This window comes from Sciurus vulgaris (assembly GCF_902686455.1).
Source record: "Sciurus vulgaris genome assembly, chromosome: 14".
Classification (NCBI taxonomy): Eukaryota; Metazoa; Chordata; class Mammalia; order Rodentia; family Sciuridae; genus Sciurus; species Sciurus vulgaris.
In genome coordinates this window covers 1,976,405-2,000,726 of record NC_136475.1, presented here as the reverse complement: position 1 = coordinate 2,000,726, position 24,322 = coordinate 1,976,405, and the positions used below count along the sequence as shown (strand labels likewise).

Genomic DNA, 24,322 nt, shown 5'->3' with positions numbered 1-24,322 from the left:
TGTTGGTCCTCCAAATATGAAGGGTCCTAAGTAATACTCTTGTTCAAGGAAAAAATTTTCTGGTACCAGGAAATGAATCCAGGGTGCTTAGACACTGAGCCACATCCCCAATTCTTTTTGTTTTTTTTTTTTATTTTGAGACAGGGTCTCCCTAAGTTGCCTAGGGCTTCGCTGAGTTAGTGAGGGTGTCTTTGAACTCGGGATCTTCCTCCATCAGCCTGAGGTGCTGGGATTAAAGGCATGTGCCACCATGTCCAGCACCAATAGGGAAAATTTGAAAGTACTAATTCAAGATAGAGAAATCTGGTTCTTATTGTCATGGTCTTATATTATACCTATAACTGTCTTAAGATCTCCATAATTACAAACAGGAAATAAATGAAGATCTGATTGCCGGGAGTACTATTGTCCAAGTGACTTGATGTTTCTAAAAAGATTAATGGAGATATTTCAGTATGTTTTTAGTATCTATTACGTAAAACCTTTAGTAACGAGGAACACTGTGGTACCTGTCACATACTACCATGATTCAATACCTAACACTGTCAACACATGAACAAAGGTTACTTTTATTGAATATCGAATTCAAACATAATTTGAATAAAGTATTTCAAAACCACTGTAAAGTCTCCAAAAAAAAAAAAAAAATATATATATATATATATATATATAACAAATCTCAGGAACGACTCTACTTCTGATAAAAGATCTAAGTTAGAATTGTTTTCTCCAGTTCTCAAAAGTGAAAATATTGAGAAATCTTTGATTTATAGTAAATTTATATCCTTCTAGAGACAAGTTTTCTGCACTATTACATGTTATGGCTGAGAATTTTTTATTTCTACCACACCAGCTAAGGATGTTTAACAAATATTAAGCAAAAGTTAAACGCAATTCCTCATTTCCCTTTCACATATATCAAGATATGAGGAACAGATAGGGCTTTCCTAAATTTTCTATTTCTCAGGGCATTTTCTTCATTATATATATTTTGCTATAATTTAAGGCACATATTTCAGGACAATGTCTTTCCCATTCCTGACAGGTATCAGGATTCTAATGTTAAAGAATGTTTTTAAATGGAGTAAAGACTTGGACACAGGATTTACATTGTGGGTTTCTATGCACTGTGAATTCTCCAGTGATTAGTAATGTTTGAGCAGTTGCTAAAAGGACTGCAATAGTTTTTTCACTTGTACTACCTCTCCCCACTATGATTTCTCTGGTGTTGAGTAAGCCATGCAATTTGATCAAAACCTTTCCCATATTCTTCACACTGAATATCTCCAGTATGAATTCTCTGGTGTTTGATAAGGCTTGAATTATACCTAAAGGCTTTCCCACACTTATTACATTTGTAGGGCTTCTCTCCAATATGAATTCTCTGGTGTTGAGTAAGGCCTACTCTTTGAGTAAAACCTTTCCCATATTCTTCCCATTTGTAGGGCTTCTCTCCAGTATGAATTCTCTGGTGTTTGGTAAGAGATGAATGTTCCCTGAAAGTTTTGCTACATTCCTTACATTTGTAGGGCTTCTCTCCAGTATGAACTCTCTGGTGTTGAGTAAGGTGTGCTCTTCCATTAAAAGCTTTGCCACACACTTCACATATGTAGGGCTTCTCTCCACTATGAATTCTCTGGTGTCTGGTAAGGGATGATCTACACATGAAAGCTTTGCTGCATTCCTTACATTTGTAGGGCTTCTCTCCAGTACGAATTCTTTGGTGTTGCGTAAGGTATGACTTTTTATTAAAAGCTTTGCCACATTCTTCACATTTGTAGAACTTCTTTCCAATATGATTTCTCTGGTGTTGAGTAAGGCACGAATGATACCTAAAAGCTTTCCCACATTTATCACATTTGTAGGGCTTCTCTCCAGTATGAATTTTCTGGTGTTGAGTAAGGCATGATCGTTTATTAAAAGCTTTGCCATATACTTCACTTGGGTAGGGTTTCTCTCCAGTATGAATTATCTGGTGTTGGGCAACGTGTGCCCTACTAGTAAAAGTTTTGCCACATTCTTCACATGTATAGGGCTTCTCTCCTGTATGAATCCTTTGATGTTGAGTAAGGGTTGAAAAATTTTTCACAGTCTTTACATTTGTAGGTTTCCCCACTGCTATGCCATCTCAGGTGTTTAGAAAGGTGTGAGCAATTTTTTAAAGAACTTGCCACATTGTTCACATTTGTAGGGTTTCTCTGCAGTATGAATTTTGTGCTGCTTAACAGGGGTGGTCCTTGATTCAAAGTTTTGCCACATTCTTTAAACTTGTCATGTTGATCACTACTGTGGTACCCGTCATGTTTAGAAAGGGGTGCAGAACTCCATGCTCGGACACGCTCCTTCACTTTGCGTGGCTCCCTTGCAGGCTGAGCTCCCCTGGGTTCAGGAGGACTTGAAGTTGAATGGGAAGCTCGCTCACATTCCTCACATGTGCAAGGCTTCTCTTGGCTCTGAGTACCTGGAGGGGCAATGAGCTCTGAGCACTGAGGAGGGACTTTCCCACACCTGTCGTCATGGTAAAGGCTCTGTGCACAATGAGCACACTCGTGTTTTCTCGTATTGCAACCAGAGCTGAAGTTCTTCTGTGTCTTGCGACATTCATACTTTTTTCCTCCAACGTAAGTGCACTGGTAACTGCATGGGGCAGAGACCAAGCGGAAGGTGTTGCTTGCTTCATTGCATGTGCTGCGTGCTTCCCAGAAATCTACATCTGAATTTCGATTAAGCAGTAATGAGTGCACAGGGGCATTCCCACAATCATTGAAAGTGTACGTTTGGGGGCTGGGGAGATAGCTCGGTCTGTAGAGTGCTTGCCTTGTAAGCACAAGGCCCTGGGTTCGATCCCCAGCACCAAAAAAACAAAAAAAAAAAAGTGTACGTTTGGGCACAGGAAGAAATTCTTTGTTCACTGCAGAATAATGGACAGTTTGTAAAGAAACTTTCAAAATGATCACTTTTAGAATCTCGTCCTTCAGCTATACATTGAATGCAGTTCTGAGTTATTAAACGATCTTGAGGTCTGATGACAGTAAAGTTTTCATTATGCACAGTCACTTATAATTTGTCTTGTCCTTTGTAATACGATTTCTGACCTTCACTCTCACCTATACTGTACAGTACTTTCTTTTGTTGGAAATAGTCAAGGTCACAATTTCCATATCTTCTCTGTATCAGTGTTTTAAATAAATCTTCTAGTCCAGGCTCTGATATTTCCTGGGTCTGATGAGAGGTCATGGCTGAAATAAATGGAAATGACAATTATTTTACACATTAGACTGGCAATTTATTTTGCAAATATAACATGAACTTAGAGCAGTCAAGACATCAGCAGGGAAGCAGAGTAGTACATCAAAAAGTCATCATTATTCCATGAATATATGAGCTAAATAACAATGGACAGAAAAATTACTTTGTGACTTCACAGTATCCCAGAGGAGTATGTCATTAAGAGAGTAATACAACAGAGGAAAGGAAAGTGTGCTAGTTTTATCCACTAAAGGCCTTCCTCCTCCAGAATATGTCATTGTACATTTAGGAAACATCCACCAACTCAACTCCCTTCTCTCTCGATAGGAAGAAGGAAATGTGAAATATGAACATTTCTGGCTTTCTTGGGGACTGTCTGAAAACCACTTTCTGTCTACCATGACAGAGACATGGATGTAACAGATTTTGGGTGACAATAACACATATTCAGCAAGGGAAAAGAGCCTGTGGTGTCCAAGGAGAGATATGAACAAATCTTTTTAATGGGAAACACACACACACACACACACAGCCTATGTCAGTTGTCAACACATGGCAATCAAGACAAATGACTTGCCTTATAATTTTTATAATTTTGGTTATGTATGGAATCATTTCATTGACAAATTAAATTTCATGTATTTACCAAGTATCTCATGGTATTAGGAAATAAAATACATGGTGAAATGACTAAATCTAGCTTATGAACAAAAGCATTATTTCATGTAATTATCATTTTAGTGGTTAGAAAACATTACATTGATTCTATTAGCGTTCATCAAGAATACAGTACATTAACAGGTGTGGTGGTATAAGCCTGAAATTCTCCACAAGTCAGGAGGTTAAGGCAGGAGGATCCCAAGTTCAAAGCCAGTCTTACAACTTAGAGAGGCTATAAGTAACATCACAAGACCCTCTATCAAAATAAAAAATAATAAAAGGGTTGGGGATGTGGCTCAGTAGTTCAGTGTTTCTGGGTTCAATACTTGGTAACCCCCACAAAAAAAGAATGTAATACATTACACTCACCATATGGTACTATACTATTTTTGGCCTTCTTATGTCCTTTAAAATGATATTGTGCAGATTTTACTAATAAAACTCCACAAAACAAGGTAGATCATAGCCATTTTATTCTCTGCATTTCTGAGTTCCACATGAGTCCCGTAAGGCTGAAATCACTTTCTGTGTCTACCTCACTTCATGTAATGCCATGTCCTGCCTATTTATCCCATGTCACTTTAAGCAAGATGCTATCTCGTTTCTATTGTTGATTGATTGTCATAAACACCATATTTTTCACTCATCCAACCCCTACTGGGCACAGAGGTTGAGTCCGTATTTGATCACTGTGCACGACGCTTGCACAACACGCTTGCACTGAAACACCCGTGGAGTTCTCTTCAACATGCTGACCGGATCTCCTCTATTTAGACCTATTTAGACCTATTTAGACCTACTCAGAACCTGGATTTCTGGATCACAGCGTCGTTCTAGTTTTGGTTTTTATGTGCAGTCTTAGGATTAAGCCCAGGGTGCTGTACCACCGAGTTACAACATAAGCCCTTTAAAACTGTGACTTGGAGACGTGGTGTTGCTCAGTTGCTGTTACACGCCTCAAACATAAAATCCTTTTGCAGGTCCTCCCAGTTTCCTGGGTTTCAATGTGGAGCACTGTGCTTGCCTGTTTTTTCAAGTCTTTACCAACTTCCCTATGTTTACAAACTGACTATGAGCTGCCGTTGTTTGGCTTTTATAGGGAGAAATCAAAAATAGTACAGCACACCTTTGGACACTGGCTTAATCCAAGGAACAAAATAAAACACTAGGAATTGAATGTGAGGAAGGGAGATGCGAGTGATGAATTACCCAAAAATCCATTCCAAATTAGTTTAGTGAACTGAACCAGAGCACAGAAAGAAACCTGAATAAAAGTTAGACCAAAATCATTACTAGAAACAAGTACATATTGTGTACTTGAAGAATTTCTTAAGAAATAGTGACTGAGACAGTCAGGGGCGGGCATGCACAGATGTAATGCTAGCAACTGCGGAGGCTGAACCAGCAACTTAGTGAGACATGGTCAAAAATAAAAAATGAATAGGGCTGAGGAAAAGGGCAGTGGAAAAGCAACTGAGTACAATCTCCAGTATCAATTTTTAAAGTCTGAAAAGTTATAAATATCAGCAATTAAACAGAATTCAAAAATTCAAGAAGCTCGATTGTTTCCCAGTAGAAAAAACAAAAACAAAAAAAGACTTAAAGGGCATTTTACTCAATTTTTCAATGTTCACAAAGAGAGAATGTTGACAGTGCCACAAGGAAAATGTGCGGCTGAGAAAGGCACTTGAACGTAATTATCGGTCCACTTCACAGACGCCTGGCAACGCAGGCAGGAACTGGGACTAGTGTCCAAGGGCTCAGAGGACACGGTCACCAACCAAGATACTGCATCCAGAAACACTGACCTTCAAAGTGAGGAAACAGGGACTTTAAATACGTATAAATACGTCCAAACGTAACTCCCGACCCGTCCTTCGAAACATACCAACGTGAATCCTTTACATTGAAAAACAGGACCTGACTTCCTCGGCGAGACTCCTAAAGCACAAGAAATAAAATCAAGTACCCAATAAGCGGGATGGACTCAAACTAAAGAGCTGCTTCTCGGCAAAGGAAACTCAGTAGGGCGCGGAGAGAGCCCGCAGCGGGGAGCGCTCAGCAGCGCCCCCGGTGGGGCAGCAGGATCGGGGTGCAGGAAGAACGCAGCAGCTCCCGCGGCCGCCCTCCCAGGCATGGCTGGGCCCTGTCCCTCCGCCGCCACCCACTCAGACACAGAAAGACGGCACGCGAGAATGTGAGCCGGTGCGGAAGGTCAAGCTGGCCCAACAGGCGAGCCACACGAGGACGTGGCAGCCTGCGTGAGGCAGCCGCTGGGCAAGGAGACCACCCGCCTGCTGAGAGGAGCCGTCTCAGTTGCCCACGGGGATGTTGGAGCCCCAGGGTTCTTGGAGGGTCCTCTCAAGCACTGAGCAAAAGACAGAAGGTGCTGAGAGAAAGCAGCAGGTGGCTGGAGAACAGAGAAAACTGAGACCCGGCCAACAGGTATCTGCAGTGAGGGCTGTCTCTCTTGCAAAAAGTCTTGATTCCCAATGCTTCACAAGTCGGGAGCAGAGTCTTCCATTTGAAAATGAATGGAGTCGGTTACCGTTTCGCGGTTGGGGTTGCTGCTGCTGGTAAGAAAGGGATGTGGGTCAGTCACAACAAGCACGCCAAGAAACTTCTGAAATCAGCAAAAAGGAAATGCAGTCAACACATCCTATCAGAATTGGGTCTGGCCCTTAACTTCTCTGTGTTCTGAGATTCTGAACTTCCCAGAGAAAGCCTGCTCTCCTGCAAAGACAGCTTTTGATGAAGCCATTGCTGAACTTGAACTCCATCAAGAGAAGAATCAAACACAGACAGCGCAAATAATGCAATTACTGGGAGGCAATTTGACAGCGTGGACATCAGATACCTAAGGAGATAAGCCGAAGCAGGAGGAGGAGGAGAAGAAAACAGCCTTCCAACTTTTGTCTGCCTCATTCTAAAATTTACACAGCAGATCGTTTGTCATCCATGCCGTCCCACAAGTAGTTTTTGTCTATGATTTATGACAGGTTTCATCTTACTTCTATTTGAATTCCTTTATTTCCCATGTGGTTTTATGTTTAATATAAGGGGAGTAGAGCCAGTTACACTTAGGGAGTGTTCTGTTTTCATCTTGAGCTGGCCAATATGGAGATGTGGGATTTTTATACAAGTCATAAATGTTTGGCATAGTACTCTTAGGGACAGTGTGGCTTCCATGTCTAAGCAAAGAAAACTCCCTGGTGGAGAATAAAAGGGGTTGGTTCCAGTCACAGGTGTAGTTACTGTGCTACTTCAAGGCTGGGAGCACTTACAGGCTGGAGTAGAAAGGGAAATCCCGGGGACCCTACATGTGCGATTCGATTCCCATGAAGAGTCGATCTCAGTGCGCAGCTTGGACAACAGCTGCAGAAGGTCCTCCTCGAAGCAAAGTCGTGACCCAGCTTACCCTAGGTGAGGGCAGGAAGGGTTCCCATTCCATTATTTGTGACCCAGCTTACCCTGGATGAGGGCAGGAAGGGTTCCCATTCCATTATTCGTAGTTACCTGCTGTTTGCTTTCATTATTTTTGCTACACATTTTATTTGTATTTAGGTGTTCTAAGCAACCTAAGAACAAATGTAAAAGTAAAGATGCAGTAAAAATGAATTGCTTGATATCCATCATGTATATCAAGCACAGCAGGAAACAAAACAGAACCCATGTATTTAACTTTTAAATTTTTTTTGTTTGTTTTGTTTTGCTTTTGTGATTTTTTTTTAATACATGCATGTGCTGTAAAAAATAACAGGGAAACAGCTTGAGATGACAGCTAGGTTTGTTTAATGTCTTATGAAATTTTCATAACAGTCCAAGCACTATTGTTTAGAACCTCTGTATTAAGTTCATGTAAGTGGAATAAAAGTTTTATAAATGGACTTTTCACCTACTTTCTCTACAGCTTTTAAAGTAAATTACTCTTTTGGTTTTGAAACTTCTCTAAAGTAAACTGTACATCCTTGGAAATGTATCCCTTATTCCCTCTTGGCTGCTAATGGCCTTTTACCAAGTTTAAATGCAAAGTTATAACAACAAAAATACTACTAATATAATTACCATTCTCAACTGTGTTCCATTTCCCCCTCCTCACTCCCCACCAAAAATTTTTTTTTTTTTTTTAATTTCTGGGGGAGAATGAAATTGATTAGAAAAAAAGCATTGTGTTCCATTCAAAATTTTGGTATAAGGCATTTTCTAACTTAGGAAGCCAAAATGTTCTTGGCCCATCATGACATTGGGTAGCATTAACTGTAAGTTTTGTGCTTCCAAATTTTAAGAATTTCTTGATATTCTATGGCCTGCCTTCATTTTGATCCTTTTTTCTATTTGTCAGGTGCACAAGATTACCTTCCTTTTTTTAGCTTCTGTATTGCCACCAACCACTCCTATTTGGAGGCCACATGCATGGGAAGAGGCCGTGTGACCTTTCTGGCTTTGCTTAAGGTCTAGGACACCCACCCTGCTTCCTTCACTTGCATCCCACCAACTGTCTCCCATACCTTTGTTACTACAGCACATCTCTCCTTATTTGATGAGATCATGTTTATCTCCCTGAAAACCCTGCCAATCCTGAATGGTCTGTCATCATCTGCCTTTAAAATCCTTCCTCTTCTTCTCTTTAAATAGTGATGGGACTGAGTTATGCCCAAAGCACACCCTACAGAATATTTCCTCAGTACTTTACAGGAAACTAAACAAAAATGCCACTTTGAAAGTTTTATTGTTCCCCTTTTAGAATGTAAACCCCTCAAGAACAAGGACAATGTTTTCTGTATTTCTATTATGCCTAGTACACTGTAAATACTCAATCAGTATTTATGATCGGAAACAACCCAAAAACTTAACACCAAATAAACAAATGAACCCAATCAATAAATGGGCTAAGGAACTGAGCAGACCAAGAAGAAGAAATACAACTGATCAAAAAGCATATGAAAACAGGTTCAAATTCTCTAATAGAGAAATGCAAATCAAAACTACTCTAAAATATCATCTTGCTCCAGTTAGGAGGGCAATGATCAGGAATACAAGCAACAATAAATGTTGTCGAGGCTGTGGGGAAAAGGTTCACTCGTATGTTGCTGGTGGGACTGCAGACTGATACAACCACTTGGAAAACAGTATAGAGATTCCTCAGAAAACTTGGAATGGAACCACCATTTGACCCAGCTATCCCACTCTTCCATCTACACCCAAAAGACTTAAAATCTGCATACCACAGTGATGCACCCCATCAATGTTTATAGCAGCTGAATTCACAAAAGCTAAGCTGTAGAACCAACCTAGATGCCCTTCAACAGATGAATGGATCAAAAAATATGATATATATACATACATACATACATACACAATGGAGTATTACTCAGCCTTAAAGGGGAATAACTGCATTTGCCAGTAAATGATGGAGTTAGAGAATATTACTCTAAGAGAAATAAGCCAATCCCAAAAAGCCAAAGGCCAAATGTTTTCTCTGATATGTGGATGCTGATCCATAATGGGGAAGGAGGAGGGGATGAATGGAGGGACTTTGGATTGGGCAGAGGCGAGAGGGGAGTGGAGGGGCAGGAAAGTGGGAGACATGGTGGAATGAGATGGACATCATTATGCTAGGTACTTGTAAAATCACACAAATGGTGTGATACATCATGTACAGCCAGAGGAATGAATAGCTGTGCTCCATTCATGTACAATGAACCAATGTATTCTGTTGTCGTGTACAACTAATGAGAACAAATAAAAATAAACATTAATTAATTAATTAAAATAAAATAAATGTGCACAGTAACACAAATCATGTGAAAATTTAAACTTTTCCTGGTAAGGAGAAGTCATGCAAATATGGAATTCAATTTTATTGGAATGATAGGTCATAAAACTCTTACTTTTTCAATAGAATTTGAAAGATAAAAACATAAAAATCATCATAACTTTTCATGTGCATGCAGTATAAAAATAACTGCCATCAATAACAATTTTCAATGGATTGATAAATACACTAATTTTTGTTATGAAACTGAAGTTAATTTGTTGCAAGTTAAAAACCTAGTGTAAGCTTGAAATGATTTTATAAAATGCCAAAGTAAATGACAAAATTGTACTGATAGAATGAAGGGAAGAGAAAGAAGAATCAAATAATTTCAATATAATAACCACTGAACTACAAGTTATCCCAATAAGAAAGAAGGAGAAAGAATTAAAAGAGGCAAAGGAAACTTACAAAAAGAACAACTGGGGGATCCAAGATGGCGCACTAGAGGGGGGCCGCGTTCCTTGTCGCTCCGTAACTCCGGTTTCAAGCAGAGGCTATCTGTTTCTTGGTGAGGCAGTTTTTGCTGCTTATCGATCCCCTGCTGTTCACCCATTTGTCTGCTGTGATCACCTGCAGTCTGACAGCATATCGACGCCTTTTGTGAGAGCAGATTGCTCACTGTCGGCACCTATCATCCCCCATTTGCCTGCCTCTCGCCTGTCCATCGCCTACCTTACACCTATCCATCACCCAACGCATGAGGTTCACCTCCAATCCTCCGACAACAGTCAGCAAACTGATCACCAACCACCAGTGGAGCGCCAGCTGCCTGCTGTTGCCTGAAGTTCACTGTTACAGTACCTGCAGGTTTGATTACACATGACTGCTGCCATTTTTAGACAACAGTCAGGCCCCATAGGACCCCTGGCCGACTGACTGAGCCCCATCACCAGGATCCCTCAGCCCGACCAATCACTCCCTGCCTCACATCGACTGACTGCTCCTTTCCGCCAGGACCCCCGGATCAACTGACTGCATCCTGTCACCGGGACCCTAGACCGACTGCACCCAGCCTCCAGGATCCCACAACCATACCAAACACACCGGACCTCCAGGACCCCTGCCTGACCAACCGCATCCCGCCTCCAGGACCTCCAGCTGACCACGGCCACACTCTGAGCTGCAGCTCCCCATTTGCCAATACATTTCGAAGCCAGAGCGGCCATCTTGGATAATCACGGAAGCCGTAGCTCCGATCTTCGGGTGGGGCAAATCCCATCCTGAGACGCCTGTTGGAGGCTTGAAGCTCATTGTCAGGTACCTCTCATGAATCCGGCTACTGAACACTGGGAGGTTTCATTAGTATATGAATGTTACACTGCAGCTTTTCTTTTTTTCTCCTTTTTAAAAACTTTAAGTTTTTATTTCTTTATGTTTCTTGCTCTCTTTTCCTTTTGTTTACCTGTTCCCTCAGAGTCTCTTTCTCCCTTTTTTGCATGCTAACATCCGATTTCTTTTGATTACACTCTCACCCTTTCTATTTTCTAGAACTTCTGTATATTCTTTTCTTATCCCATTAACAGACACATTCTACATCCCTCTGCATCCTCTTTCTCCTCCATTAGAACTGCAGACATTATTGCAAATCTGTTTGTTTTACTGAAGATAATATTTGAACTCATTCTGTTTATTGCAACAATTTTGTTATTGTCCTCATAGGGGCTATTTGGTCTAGGATTGCATAGTGTCTGATTTGGGCACTGCTAATATTGATCTCCCCTTAAAGAAAGGGTTTTGGAAACCTACAGGGCCACTATAAGCCTATAGGGAGAAATCTGCAATACCCCAGATCTGCACTGATAGAGGGGAAGATACATGAACAACATGAAAAAACAAGGGAAGGAAAATGATCCAAACAATCTAGATTCTATAGTAATAGAATCCAATGACAGTGTGGTAGAAGAAATGTCAGAAAAGGACTTCATTATACATGATTAAGATGATTTCGTGAAGCAAAGGATGAGATAAGAGAGCAAATGCAGAAAATGAATGATAATACCAATAAGCTGAAAGAGCACCTGCAGGAAGCAAAAGATCATTTCAACAAAGAGATAGAGATTCTCAAAAAAAAAAAAAAAAAACAAATGGAAATCCTTGAAATGAAAGAAACAATAAACCAAATAAAAAACTCAATGGAAAGCATCACCAACAGACTAGACCACCTTGGGCCCTTCTCATTTCCACTCCCCCTCCCCTTGCCTCCCCTTGGCCGTGGGCTCCATTCACGCTTCCCCAGGCTCGGGGAGGGGGCGGAGCGGCCCAGCGGCCCGAGTCCGGTGGGCACCGCGCACCCTGTTGTTTGCAGCAGCCCTCGACCCTCCGGGCGGCTCTCTGCGGGCGGAGGAGCGGCGCCGCAGAGCCCACCCGGCAGGTGGCCGTGGGCGGGGCGGCGAGCGTGGTGCGCCAGGCCGACCACCCCCGGCGCCGGGACGCGATGGCGGCGGCAGAGCCCGCGAGCTCCGAGCTCCGGCCAGCAGACGCCGCAGGGCCAGGGCCAGCGTCCGCAGGCTCAGCCTCAGCCTCCCAAGCGCAGCCTTCGCAGCCATCGCCGCAGCTCGGGAGCGTAGGGGGCGGCAGCAGCAGGCTCGAGAAAAGCCTGGGGCTTGCTCACCACCAAGTTCGTGTCGCTACTGCAGGAGGCCAAGGACGGCGTCCTGGATCTCAAAGCGGCTGCAGATACTTTAGCTGTGAGGCAAAAAAGAAGAATTTATGATATCACCAATGTCTTAGAAGGAATTGATCTGATTGAAAAAAAGTCAAAAAACATATCCAATGGAAGTGATACCCTTTGGCCATTCAGGCACCTTCTGGTACACAGTTGGAGGTACCTATTCCAGAAATGGGTCAGAATGGACAAAAGAAATACCAGATCAATTTAAAGAGTCATTCAGGACCTATCCACGTGCTGCTTATAAATAAAGAGTCCAGTTCATCTAAGCCTGTGGTTTTTCCCGTTCCCCCACCTGATGACCTCACACAGCCTTCCTCTCAGTCCTCAACTCCAGTGACTCCACAGAAGTCCAACATAGCAGCTCAGAACTGCCTGAGCAACATGTCTCCGAAGAAGCCAGAATCTTCAGCAGATACCAGCTACAGAAATATCTTCAGCAGGATCCCTTAGTGGAGACATCATTGATGAGTTAATGTCTTCTGATGTGTTTCCTCTCTTACGACTTTCTCCTACACCAGCAGATGACTACAACTTTAATTTAGATGATAATGAAGGAGTTTGTGACCTGTTTGATGTCCATATATTAAATTATTAGATTCTATAGAAACTTGGGACGATTATCTACCTCTGTGTAACATTTTAGACTTCTTAATAACCTAAGTATTTAAAATAATGAATGTAACACCTTTTAGTTCACTGATTCTGAAGTGTTCTTCTCTAATACTTTCTTTTTTACTTCACAAAACTTCAACCATAAGAACAAAGGGCTCTGGATTGCTATAGGGGAAAAAATGATTTAATATCTACCAGCCTCCCCTACAGCAAGTAGTTACATTATTGGATTTCAGCTTTGCTTCCAATTCTGAATCCTGTTTTTTCCTCTTATGACAGGAAGATTAAGTAGACTTCAGGACATAAAACAAAAATGGTGGCCAAGGGCTAATCGCTGGTTTGTCCTAGTAATTTTTACTGCATAAAACTGTTTCTGTATATCCTTCAACCCAAACAGACATTCACTGCCACTTATAAAGTGAAGGATGTAAATGAGGATATGTAAACTGTTCAGTGAACAGATTTTGTGAAGTGCCTTCTGTTTTAGCACTTTAAGTTTATCACATTTGTTGACTTCTGCCATTCCACTTTCCTAGAGTATAGGAAAGATCTGTTATGTAGTTTGTTTTAAAAAATGTGCCAATGCCTGTACATTAACAAGATTTCTAAAAATAAAGTTGTATAAAACATTTAAAAAAAAAAAAAAAAAAAGACTAGACCACTTGGAAGACAGAACCTCAGACAATGAAGACAAAATATTTAATCTTGAAATAAAGTTGCCCAAACAGAGAATATGGTAAGAAATCATGAACAGAATCTCCAGAAACTATGGGACATCATGAAAGACCAAATTTAAGAATTATTGGGATTGAGGGAGGCACAGAGATACAAACCAAAGGAATGAACAACCTATTCAATGAAATAATATCAGAAAATTTCCCAAACCTGAAGAATGAAATGGAAAATCAAATACAAGAGGCTTACAGAACACCAAATGCACAGCAATCACAACAGGTCCACACCAAGGCACATTATATGAAAATGCCTAACATTCAAAATAAAGATAGGATTTTGAGGCCGCGCGAGAGAAAAGCATCAGATTACATATATGGGGAGACCCATACGGATAGCAGCCGACTTCTCAACCCAGACTCTAAAAAGCTAGAAGGGCCTGGAACAATGTATTTCAAGCTCTGAAAGCACATGGTTGCCAACCAAGAATCTTACACCCAGCAAAACTAACCTTCAGATTTGAAGATGAAATAAAATCCTTCCGTGATAAACAAAAGTAAAAGAATTTACAAATAGAAAGCCTGCCCTATTAGAATGTTCTCAACAAAATATTCCATGAGGAGGAAATGAAAAACAACAATGGAGGTCAGCAAAGGGAGGAACTACCTTATGAGAAAAACCAATCAAAGGAGAAAACCAAGCCAACTTAAAACCAAAAATAAGCCAAACGACTGAGAATACAAATCATATCTCAATAATAACCCTGACGTTAATGGCCTGAACTCATCAGTCAAAAGACATAGACTGGCAGAATGGATTAAAAAGGAAGACCCAAACAATATGCTGCCTGCAAGAGACTCATCTCATAGAAAAAGACATCCACAGACTAAAGGTGAAAGGATGGGAAAAACCTACCACACACATGGACTCAGTAAAAAAGCAGGGGTTTCCATCCTTATATCAGATAAAGTGGACTTCAAACCAAAGTTAGTCAGAATGGATAAAGAAGGACATTCATACTGCTTAGGGAACCATAAATCAGGAAGACATAACTTTTAGTAAATATTTATGCCCCAATGGTGCATCACTGTACATCAAACAAATCCTTCTCAATTTCAGGAATCACATAGACCACAACACAATAATTCTGGGTGACTTTAACACACCCTGTCACCACTAGATAGATCTTCCAAACAAAACTGAACAAAGAAACCATAGAAACTCAATAACACATCAATAACCTAGACTTAATAGACATATATAGAATATTCCATCAATCAACGAGCAGATTCACTTTCTTCTCAGCAACACATGGAATCTTCTTGAAAAATAGACCATATGTTATGCCACAAAGCAGCCCTTAGGAAATGCAAAAAACTACAGATACTGCCTTGTGTTCTATCAGATCATAATGGACTGAGAGTAGAAATCAATGACAAAATAAAAAAAGGAAATTACTCCAATACCTGGAGACTAATATATGCTATTGAATGACAACATGGATAACAAAAAACATCAGGGAGGGAGATTGAAAAATTCCTAGAGGTCAATGAGAACAACAATAAAACATATCAAAATCTCTGGAACACTATGAAATGGTACTAAGAGGAAAATTCATTGCATGGAGCGCATTCCAGAAAAAGAATGAAAAGTCACAACTAAATGACCTAACATTACAGCTCAAAGCCCTGAAAAAGAAGAAACAGAATAACAGCAAAAGTAGTAGAAGACAGGAAATCATTAAAATCAGAGCTGAAATCAATGAAACTGAAACAAAAGAAAACAATTCAAAAAAAGACAAAACAAAAAGTTGGTTCTTTGAGAAAGTAAACAAAATAGACAAAACCCTTAGCCACACTAACAAAGAGAAGGAGAGAGAAGACTCAAATTACTAAATTCGTGATGAAAAAGGAAATATCACAACAGACACCACTGAGATACGTAACATAATTAGAAGCTACTTTGAAAATCTGTTTCCAACAAAATAGAATCTACCGAAAACATTGACAAATTTCTAGAGACCTATGCTACTCCCAAACTGAACCAGGAGGACATATACAATTTAAAACAGATCAATATCAAGCCAACAAAATAGAAGAAGCCATTAAAACATACCATCGAAGAAAAGCCCAGAACCAGAACAGATTCTCAGCCAAGTTCTACAAGACCTTCAAAGAAGAACTCATTTCCAATACTTCTCAAAGTATTCCAGCAAATAGAAAAGGAGGGTACCCTACCGAAACTCATTCTAGAAGCTAATATCACCCTCATACCCAAACCAGAAAAGACACATCAAGGAAAGAAAATTTTAGACCATATCCTTGATGAATACAGATGCAAAGATCCTTAACAAAATATTGGCAACCACATCCAAAAGCATATTAAGAAAATCGTGCAACACGATCAAATGGGGTTCATCCCTGGAATGCAAGGATGGTTTAACATCCGTAAATCATAAACGTAATCATCACGTCAATGGACTTAAGGATAAGAATCATATGGTTATTTCAACTGACGCAGAAAAAGCGTTTGACAAAATACAACACCCCTTCATTGCTCAAAACACTAGAAAAAATAGGGATAATAGGAACATACCTGAACATGTAAAGGCTATTTATGCTAAGCCCATGGCCAACATTCATTCTAATGGAGAAAAACTGAAACCATTCCCTTTAAAAACGGGAACAAGACAGGGATGTCCTCTTTCACACACTCTATTCAACACTGTCCTCAAAACTCTAGCCAGAGCAATTAGGCAGACTAAAGAAGTTAAAGGGATACGAATAGGAAAAGAGGAACTTAAGCTGTCACTATTTGCTGATGACATGATTCTATATTTAGAGGATCCAAAAACCTCCTCCAGAAAACTTCTAGACCTCATCAATGAATTCAGCAAAATAGCAGGCTATAAAATCAACATGCATAAATCTAAAGCATTTTATACACAAGCGACGAAACAGCTGAAAGAGAAATGAGGAAAACAACTCCATTTGCAATAGCCTCAAAAAAAATAAAATACTTGGGTATCAATCTAACCAAAGAGGTAAAAGATCTCTACAATGAAAACTTCAAAACATTGAAGAAAGAAATTGAGGAAGACCTTAGAAGATGGAAAGATCTTCCATGTTCTTGGATAGGCAGAATTAATATTGTCAAAATGGCCATACTACCAAAAGTGCTATACAGATTCAATGCAATTCCAATTAAAATCCCAATGACGTACCTCACAGAAATAGAGCAAGCAATCATGAAATTCATCTGGAAGAATAAGAATCCAGAATAGCTAAAACAATCCTTAGCAGGAAGAATGAAGCAGGGGGTATCGCAATACCAGAACTTCAGCTATACTACAAAGCAATAGTAACAAAAACGGTATGGTACTGGCATCAAAATAGACAGGTAGATCAATGGTACAGAATAGAGGACACAGACACAAACCCAAATAAAATACAATTTTCTCATACTAGACAAGGGGCCAAAAATATGCAATGGAGAAAAGATAGCCTCTTCAACAAATGGTGCTGGGAAAACTGGAAATCCATATGCAACAGAATGAAACTAAACTCCTATCTCTCACCCTGCACAAAACTCAACTCACAATGGATCAAGGACCTTGAAATCAGACCAGAGACCCTGCATCTCATAGAAGAAAAAGTAGGTCCAATCTCACCTGTTGGCTTAGGATCAGACTTCCTTAACAGGACTTCCCATAGCACAAGAAATAAAAGCAAGAATCAACAACTGGGATAGATTCAAACTAACTAGCTTTCTCTCAGCAAAGGAAACTATCAGTGATGTGAAGAGAGAGCCTACAGAGTGGGAGAATATCTTTGCCCCTCATACTTCAGATAGAGCACTAATTCCAGAATATATAAAGAACTCAAAAAACTCTACACCAGAATACAAATAACCCAATCAACAAATGGGCTAAGGAATGAACAGACGCTTCACAGAAGAAGATCTACAAGCAATCGACAAACATATGAAAAAAATGTTCACCATCTTTAGTAATAAGAGAAATGCAAATCAAAACTATACCAAGATTCCATCTCACCCCAATTAGAATGGCGATTATCAAGAATACAAGCAACAATAGGTGTTGGCGAGGATGTGGGGAAAAAGGTACACTCACACATTGCTGGTGGGCTACAAATTAGTGCAGCCACTCTGGAAAGCAGTGTGGAGATTCCTTAGAAAACTTGAATGGACCCTCCATTTGACCCAGCTATCCCACTCCTTGGCCTATACCCAAAGGACTTAAAATCAGCATACTACAGAGATACAGCCACATCAATGTTCATAGCTGCTCAATTCACAATAGCCAGACTGTGGAACCAACCTAGATGCCCTTCAATTGATGAGTGGATAAAGAAACTGTGGTATATATATACAATGGAATATTACTCAGCCATTAAGAATGATAAAATTATGGCATTTGCAGGCAAATGGATGAAATTGGAGAATATCATGCTAAGTGAGATAAGCCAATCTCAAAAATCCAAAGGTGAATGATCTCAGTGATAAGCAGATGATGACACAAAATGGGGGGTGGGAGGGGGCAAGAATGGAGGAAGGAGGGACTGTATAGAGGGAAAAGACGGGTGGGAGGGGTGGGGGGGAAGGAAAAAAATAACAGAATGAATCAAACATCATTACCCCATGTAAATGTATGATTATGCAAATGGTATGCCGTTACTCCATGTACAAACAGAAACAACATGTTTACAATAAAAATAAATTTGAAAAAAAAAGTACAACTGCTTGCAGTCTACAGGAGACTCTAAATGTAAGGATGCAATGTGAAGGCAAAATTATAAAACAATATTATATATGAAAGTCATCAGAAGCCAGTGTGGCAATAATTACCATGTGAAACATACTTTAAAACAAAAGCTGATGAGATACAATGTATTTTATCTCAAGTGTAATTTTATAGGCAATAGAAACAAAAATTAAAAATAAAAGAATAGAAGCAAATATAACTTTATTGGCAATGGAAACAAGAATCGGTCATAACTTAATTTTGTCTTACATTGTCCTAATTTATCGATCATTGGAAATTGCCATCGAATCATAAAATGTAGGTAAAAAAATAAAAACATTAAGGTGATGGAGGAAACCTATACTATAACTTGAAATCTACCCTAAAAAATGAAACACAGAAGGAAAAAAGAAAAAGGAAATTTAAACAACATTCTGAATGACCATGGATGTATTATTTCACAAACCCTTTCATATAACTGCAGTTTTCACCTGTGACTATATACCTAAATTGAGCAGCCATTGTGAATCATGGGACATTCATCATATGGCAGAAAAATTCCAAGAAAATCCATCATGAGTATTTATAATGAGCTCTAATAAGGGAATTTCAATGAATAAACAGATAAGTGACATTAGGGAAAGTCCTTTATGATACCAGTAGGTTACAATGGCCTCCCCTAGAGATCTTTAGAAATGTGCATAGATTTCTGGGAGACACCCCAAATAATGAAATGCTGTCAGATCACGCTGACCTCACAAGCAAGGGGGTGTTTGAGCTGTTCACTGAACACAGGGACATCACTGCAGGAGGAGGAGGAGACCAAAGAAGCAGAAAGCATGCCAGACACAGGCAGAACGTGTCCTGTAGGACAGCAATGGAAACAAACCTACGCTCGAGAAGACCATTCCTGTGGCATAGTAACTTCTCCAGCAGCATCTGAACTTGACTTCTTCCTCCTTGGCCTCTGGACCTCTTAGCTGGGGTCCTCTGTGTCATGAATTTCTACCCACCAGGGTACATGGCTCAGCGCTGTCTCCTTTGCACCAGAGGAAGGTGTCCAAATACAGCTTAGAGACATGATCACAGGGATCACACGGATTCTCCCTGTGACTACTGATACTTCTATTCTAGTTCCACAAAGAAAAGAAACTGGGCTTTGATGTGTAGGTCCAGTGTATCACTGAATTACTGAAAGTACCACTAAGCTAAAATGAAGGTATATATCAGCTCCAGAAAGGGAGAGATCAAGGACTAAAAGAAATGACATTAATGTTTTCTTCTCTATAACAAAAACTGCCCAAGTCTTTTTCTTAAAAGCAAGAATCTGAAACTCATTCATGAATATCCCAAAAGAGTCTGCAAGGGAAGGAAATCATACAATCAGGAATTCTGATTAATGGGAATCTGAAGGAGGCTCTGCTCACCCAGGAAGACCAGGTTTCTGCAGGTCTCCAACATCACTTCTCGGTATAGACTCCTCTGAGCTGGCTCCAGGCATCCCCACTCCTCTTCAGAGAAATCAATGGCCACGTCCCTGAGTGTCAACAGCTCCTGTGATAAGAAAGGGTAACTTCATAGCACATTCACCATATGATCATCCCGGAGCTGTTAGGTTGACTGGAGATGAAATGGGAGTTAGAACTGCTCTCAAGGAGGTGAGGGACTGTAAATGTTCAAGAAAAGACTTGGTAACACAGTGGTATTCTCTATTATCTAACTCAGAGGAAAGAGGGTCATAAGTCCACAAGAAACTGTGTAGACTCCAATTTCATAAACTAAAATGTAAAATTAAGGCATCAATGTAAGAACATAAATTTTAATTGTGATTTTATATATCATAAGATAAACTTTATTTCTCAGATGAAAAAGTTGTGGTGATTAAGAAGGGTGATTCTCAAATTTTAAATGTACAAACATGAACCAGAGAAAATGCAGGTACTGGTTCAGTAGTTCTGGGATGAGTCCTGGTTTTCTGAACATGTAGCAGTGATTCCAATCTAGTGGTCTAGTGCCAGTGGTCCAGGAGGAACTCTTGAATAGCAATGAGGTAGACCACTACAGGAAAGAAATCATCGATGAATTTGAGTTCAAGTATTTTAAGGGATTTATGTACTTTTATTAAAACAGCAACCAGAAACACCTTTTTTTTTTTTTTTTTTTTTTTTTTTTTGCGGTACTGGGGATTGAACCCAGGGCCTTGTGCTTGTGAGGCAAGCACTCTACCAACTGAGCTATATCCCCAGCCCGAAACATCAATTCTTTTTGACCATTCAAATATATACTTCTAACTCTAAGAGATTTTCATGTCTTAATGGAGAAAACCAAAAGAATATGATAGCAGTAATGATATTCAACTTTTATGACATTTTGTCGAACACTCAGTAAATGGTAGAGTCTGATTTTTACCCAAGTTTTTTTTTATTTGTAATTCAGAAAAAAAAGGGAGCATTAAAGTCAAGAAAAAGTGTGAATGTCAGAAGAATTTTCAGAGCCAGGACCGCGATTATACATGAGAAGACTAATGGAAACATGTTAAGAAGAAACAAGATGAAATTGATCAAATATCTATGTTCATGTACACGCACATAGAAATATCAATGTTATATATTGAAGCAACAGACAATTTTCATGCAAATGAAATCATATAAGTCAATTTGGGATGGATGCCATTTTAAAAGACACCATTGAGATTCACACATTTAAGGATAGGGAATAAAATAAGTGACTGAGTCTTTTACGTGCCTAATTTTTCCCTGATAATCAAAAGCTATTTGGAGGCGGTGCACTTTATAACCTTCAGACTCTTGGGAAGATGTGATGCCGGTTTCCCTCCCTGAAAGGAGCCACGAGGGGCGTGTCTGTGAGCTGCAGGCAGGACACAGTGACGCCCACAGGGCTGCGTCTGCCTCCCGAGCTCCAGGAATAAAGCCAGGGTCTCCGTGACGAAAAGGCAGAGGCTGCACGCCCCCAAGCAAGGCACAAGGGAAAACCACCAAGAAAGGAGGGTTTCTGTACCAAACATGATGGCTCCTGTAGATTTGTGTACAGTGAATCAAAGTGCAGTCTATAAAAATAAGAACAGAAATTTAATTTAAAAAAATCCTACCAAGATGCCTAAAGACAAAGAGAAAACAATAACTTCATGGGGAAAATGTGGCAGACAGCATTTATACCAAGCAAATGTTACAACAGCTGTAAGAGAATAATTGGTACCAGGTGTCAATCAACATAAAAGGGCACATCATCAGTGCTGTAATATCATGGCCTGGTTAAAAAAAAAAATGACATAACAGGGCACTTCAGTAGACTTTACCTGGCATTCTAGACACTCAGTCTTCTAATCATCCCGTTCTTCTAGGACTTACTAAGTTCTTAGGGGCAACGAATGTGCATTTTTGTTTTTTGTTTTTTTTTTTTTTTTGCCTCTTGCATATTTATGGAGAGGGCGCACCCAGATGGAAAGGAAACAAAACATGGTTCACTCCTTCAGCAACATTTAAAGCCCAAGAAACATGCCCACCGGGAACCTAGCACACCCCCTTTCTTAGTGGGCACTCCTGTATCTTCCCTCTGGACATGGAATCACAGGGTGCATGTGTCCTGTTGCAGCTGTTGTTCTAGCAAGCCAGCTCTGGCCTCAGCACAGAGCACCGCACAAGCCAGGCCCGGCTGCATTGGAACGAGGGAGCCAGGTGAGGCTGCTCCTGCGTGACCAAGGCTCCTGACACTCAATCTCGGTGTGTTTCATCAAGGCCAGCAAAAGATGCCCAAAGGAACGTAACGATTAAACACATATAAAAAGGGGGATTATATAGCATTAATTAAAAAAAAAAAAAAAAAAAAACAGGTAGCACTAAGAAAACAAACTCTGTAGCTAACTCAGATGAGGAGACTGCTTGACCCATATTTCAAAAAGAAAACCTGTGTGCAGAGGAATAAGCCTGTTTGGAGAGCTCACAAGCTCTGGAGGCAGACAGATGGATAATATGTAGCTGCAGAATGAATCAGTCTCTGGAGCTGAGGCTTGGAAATCTCAGGAGTTAACCCTGGGAGCTCAACACCTCCTCCTGTCCTGGAAGAGATTTACCTAAGAAAATCAAGCAAGTCCAAAGAATAAATTTTGATAAATCAGCTCCATTAAAATGTAGAGCAGTCCATAAAAATATAGCATGGAGTGAAAAGAGACCCCTCTCCCAAAGAAATTATCCGTGTGAAATATAAATAAAAATGTACTGTCCGTAAAATATGTAAAACAGGAAGAATAAATGCAAATTAATTAAATGTAATAAAATGATGGAGATTGTTTAGATTAAAAACCATGTGAGAAAAATGCTCAATATCTTAGATTATCAATAAAAGTAATGGAAAATGACATCAAAATATGTAAGGGTAAATGTTCATGAGGAACAAACACACCGGCATGATGCCCAGATGGTGGCACATTTCACTGACATTTACTAGTAAATCTGAATTTATGCATAATACACAACCCACTGTTATCTTCTCAGTGTGTAACATATTCATGAAACATTAATGTTGGGGACAAATAAAAATGACACTGTCAACATCATCAAAACAGAACCTTGAAACAATTCAAGATCCATAAGCAGTGAGTGAGTCAACTGGGCACAACAGAGTCCCCGAGAGCAGCACAGCAGACGTGTCCAAGAGACCCAGGCAAAGAAACGGTAAAAAAGAAACATGATCCTAATGGAATAGCGACGGAAGGAATGTCACGGAACACTCAGAAGTAATGTACCCACACAGAACAATGACCCTTGAGGAACACACAGTAAAGTCAGGACCAGGAACAAGAGTCCCAGGACCGTGGTCCCTGTGTGCAGGAGGAGGACACAGGGAGACGCACCAGAACTGCCACCACCGTGTTTACCTACTGGGGCCCCAGGGTGTTTGGAGTCTCATCATTAAACTCAGCATGGCTTGGTGGGAAGAATGACCTGGGCTTCTCCAGAGCATTTCACCCCATTCGCTCAGATTTCAAACCATAATTAACAATCTAACACTCAAATCATAAAATAAAAATCCCAGACACAAGGGCAAACTGGAACCGTGTGGCACAAGATTTCATGAAGGAGGCAACAGACTCCAGCCGGGTCGGCAGCCTGCAGTGCCCACGGCTCAATGGAAACTGACTCGTTAGAGCGAACAGACGCCCACGTTGGGCGCACTCTCCTGCAAAGCCGCAGCCCTGCAGGGGTCACTCCTGAATGTGAGCGAGGACATCGAGAGCTAAGGAAGCTTCTGTGAGGTCCACTCACCCTGTGTCCCTTTTCACAGTGTGGGGATGCTCCCTCACCCAGGCTCATGATTCTCACAGGGAACAACACATGGCTAGACGCAGATTAAGGTCCTGACCTATGATGTCTGTTTTCTGCAACCACTCCTAACAAAAAAGAGTGGATTTCCACAACACCAACCAATGTCCTAGCAGCTGGTTATCCAATCATTGAAATCTGACACTGGCCAACAGATGTACCACAAGTGTGGGGCTCACACCTGCTGTATTCTGCCTAACTGGGAATCCACTTAAGGGGCCAGGATATCACCTACACCTCTTACCCATTTCCTATAAATTGGGGGGACTACAACTACCTAACATGTTGAATACTTTGAAATAACTACTCAGACTAAGGGAAAACACTACATTTACCAGCTTCTCGTAACTCAGGACATTAACATGGAAGAGAGGCACAGAGCATGGAGAGCAGCAGGGGAAGATGGGGCAAGGAGGTCATCTCAGGAGAGAGCCAAGGGACACACGGCCCCTCCTCTGTGTTCCTCTATAGCAGCGTATGAGAGAGGCACCCTTCCCGAACCAGGTTGGTCACACACACCTGTAATTCCAGCAGCTTGA

At 40.5% G+C, this 24,322-nt stretch overlaps 2 protein-coding genes across 2 annotated transcripts; one reads left to right on the top strand and one right to left on the bottom strand.

The window, feature by feature from the left end:
- Positions 1-718: 718 nt before the first annotated feature.
- LOC306644413 (uncharacterized protein) lies at positions 719-2,302 on the bottom strand (the record flags this gene model as incomplete). The annotated part of the gene is made up of 2 exons (XM_079111369.1): positions 719-2,127; positions 2,296-2,302. 2 exons carry the CDS (start codon positions 2,300-2,302, stop codon positions 1,199-1,201), a joined length of 936 nt encoding a protein of 311 aa, XP_078967495.1. The 3' UTR covers positions 719-1,198.
- A 10,213-nt stretch (positions 2,303-12,515) lies between these two features.
- On the top strand, positions 12,516-13,512 carry LOC306644412 (transcription factor E2F5-like; the record flags this gene model as incomplete). The annotated part of the gene is given in 2 exon segments (XM_079111368.1): positions 12,516-12,785; positions 12,787-13,512. Coding segments are annotated over 2 exon segments (477 nt in total), but the record flags the coding sequence as incomplete, so codon positions are not given.
- Positions 13,513-24,322: the final 10,810 nt, after the last annotated feature.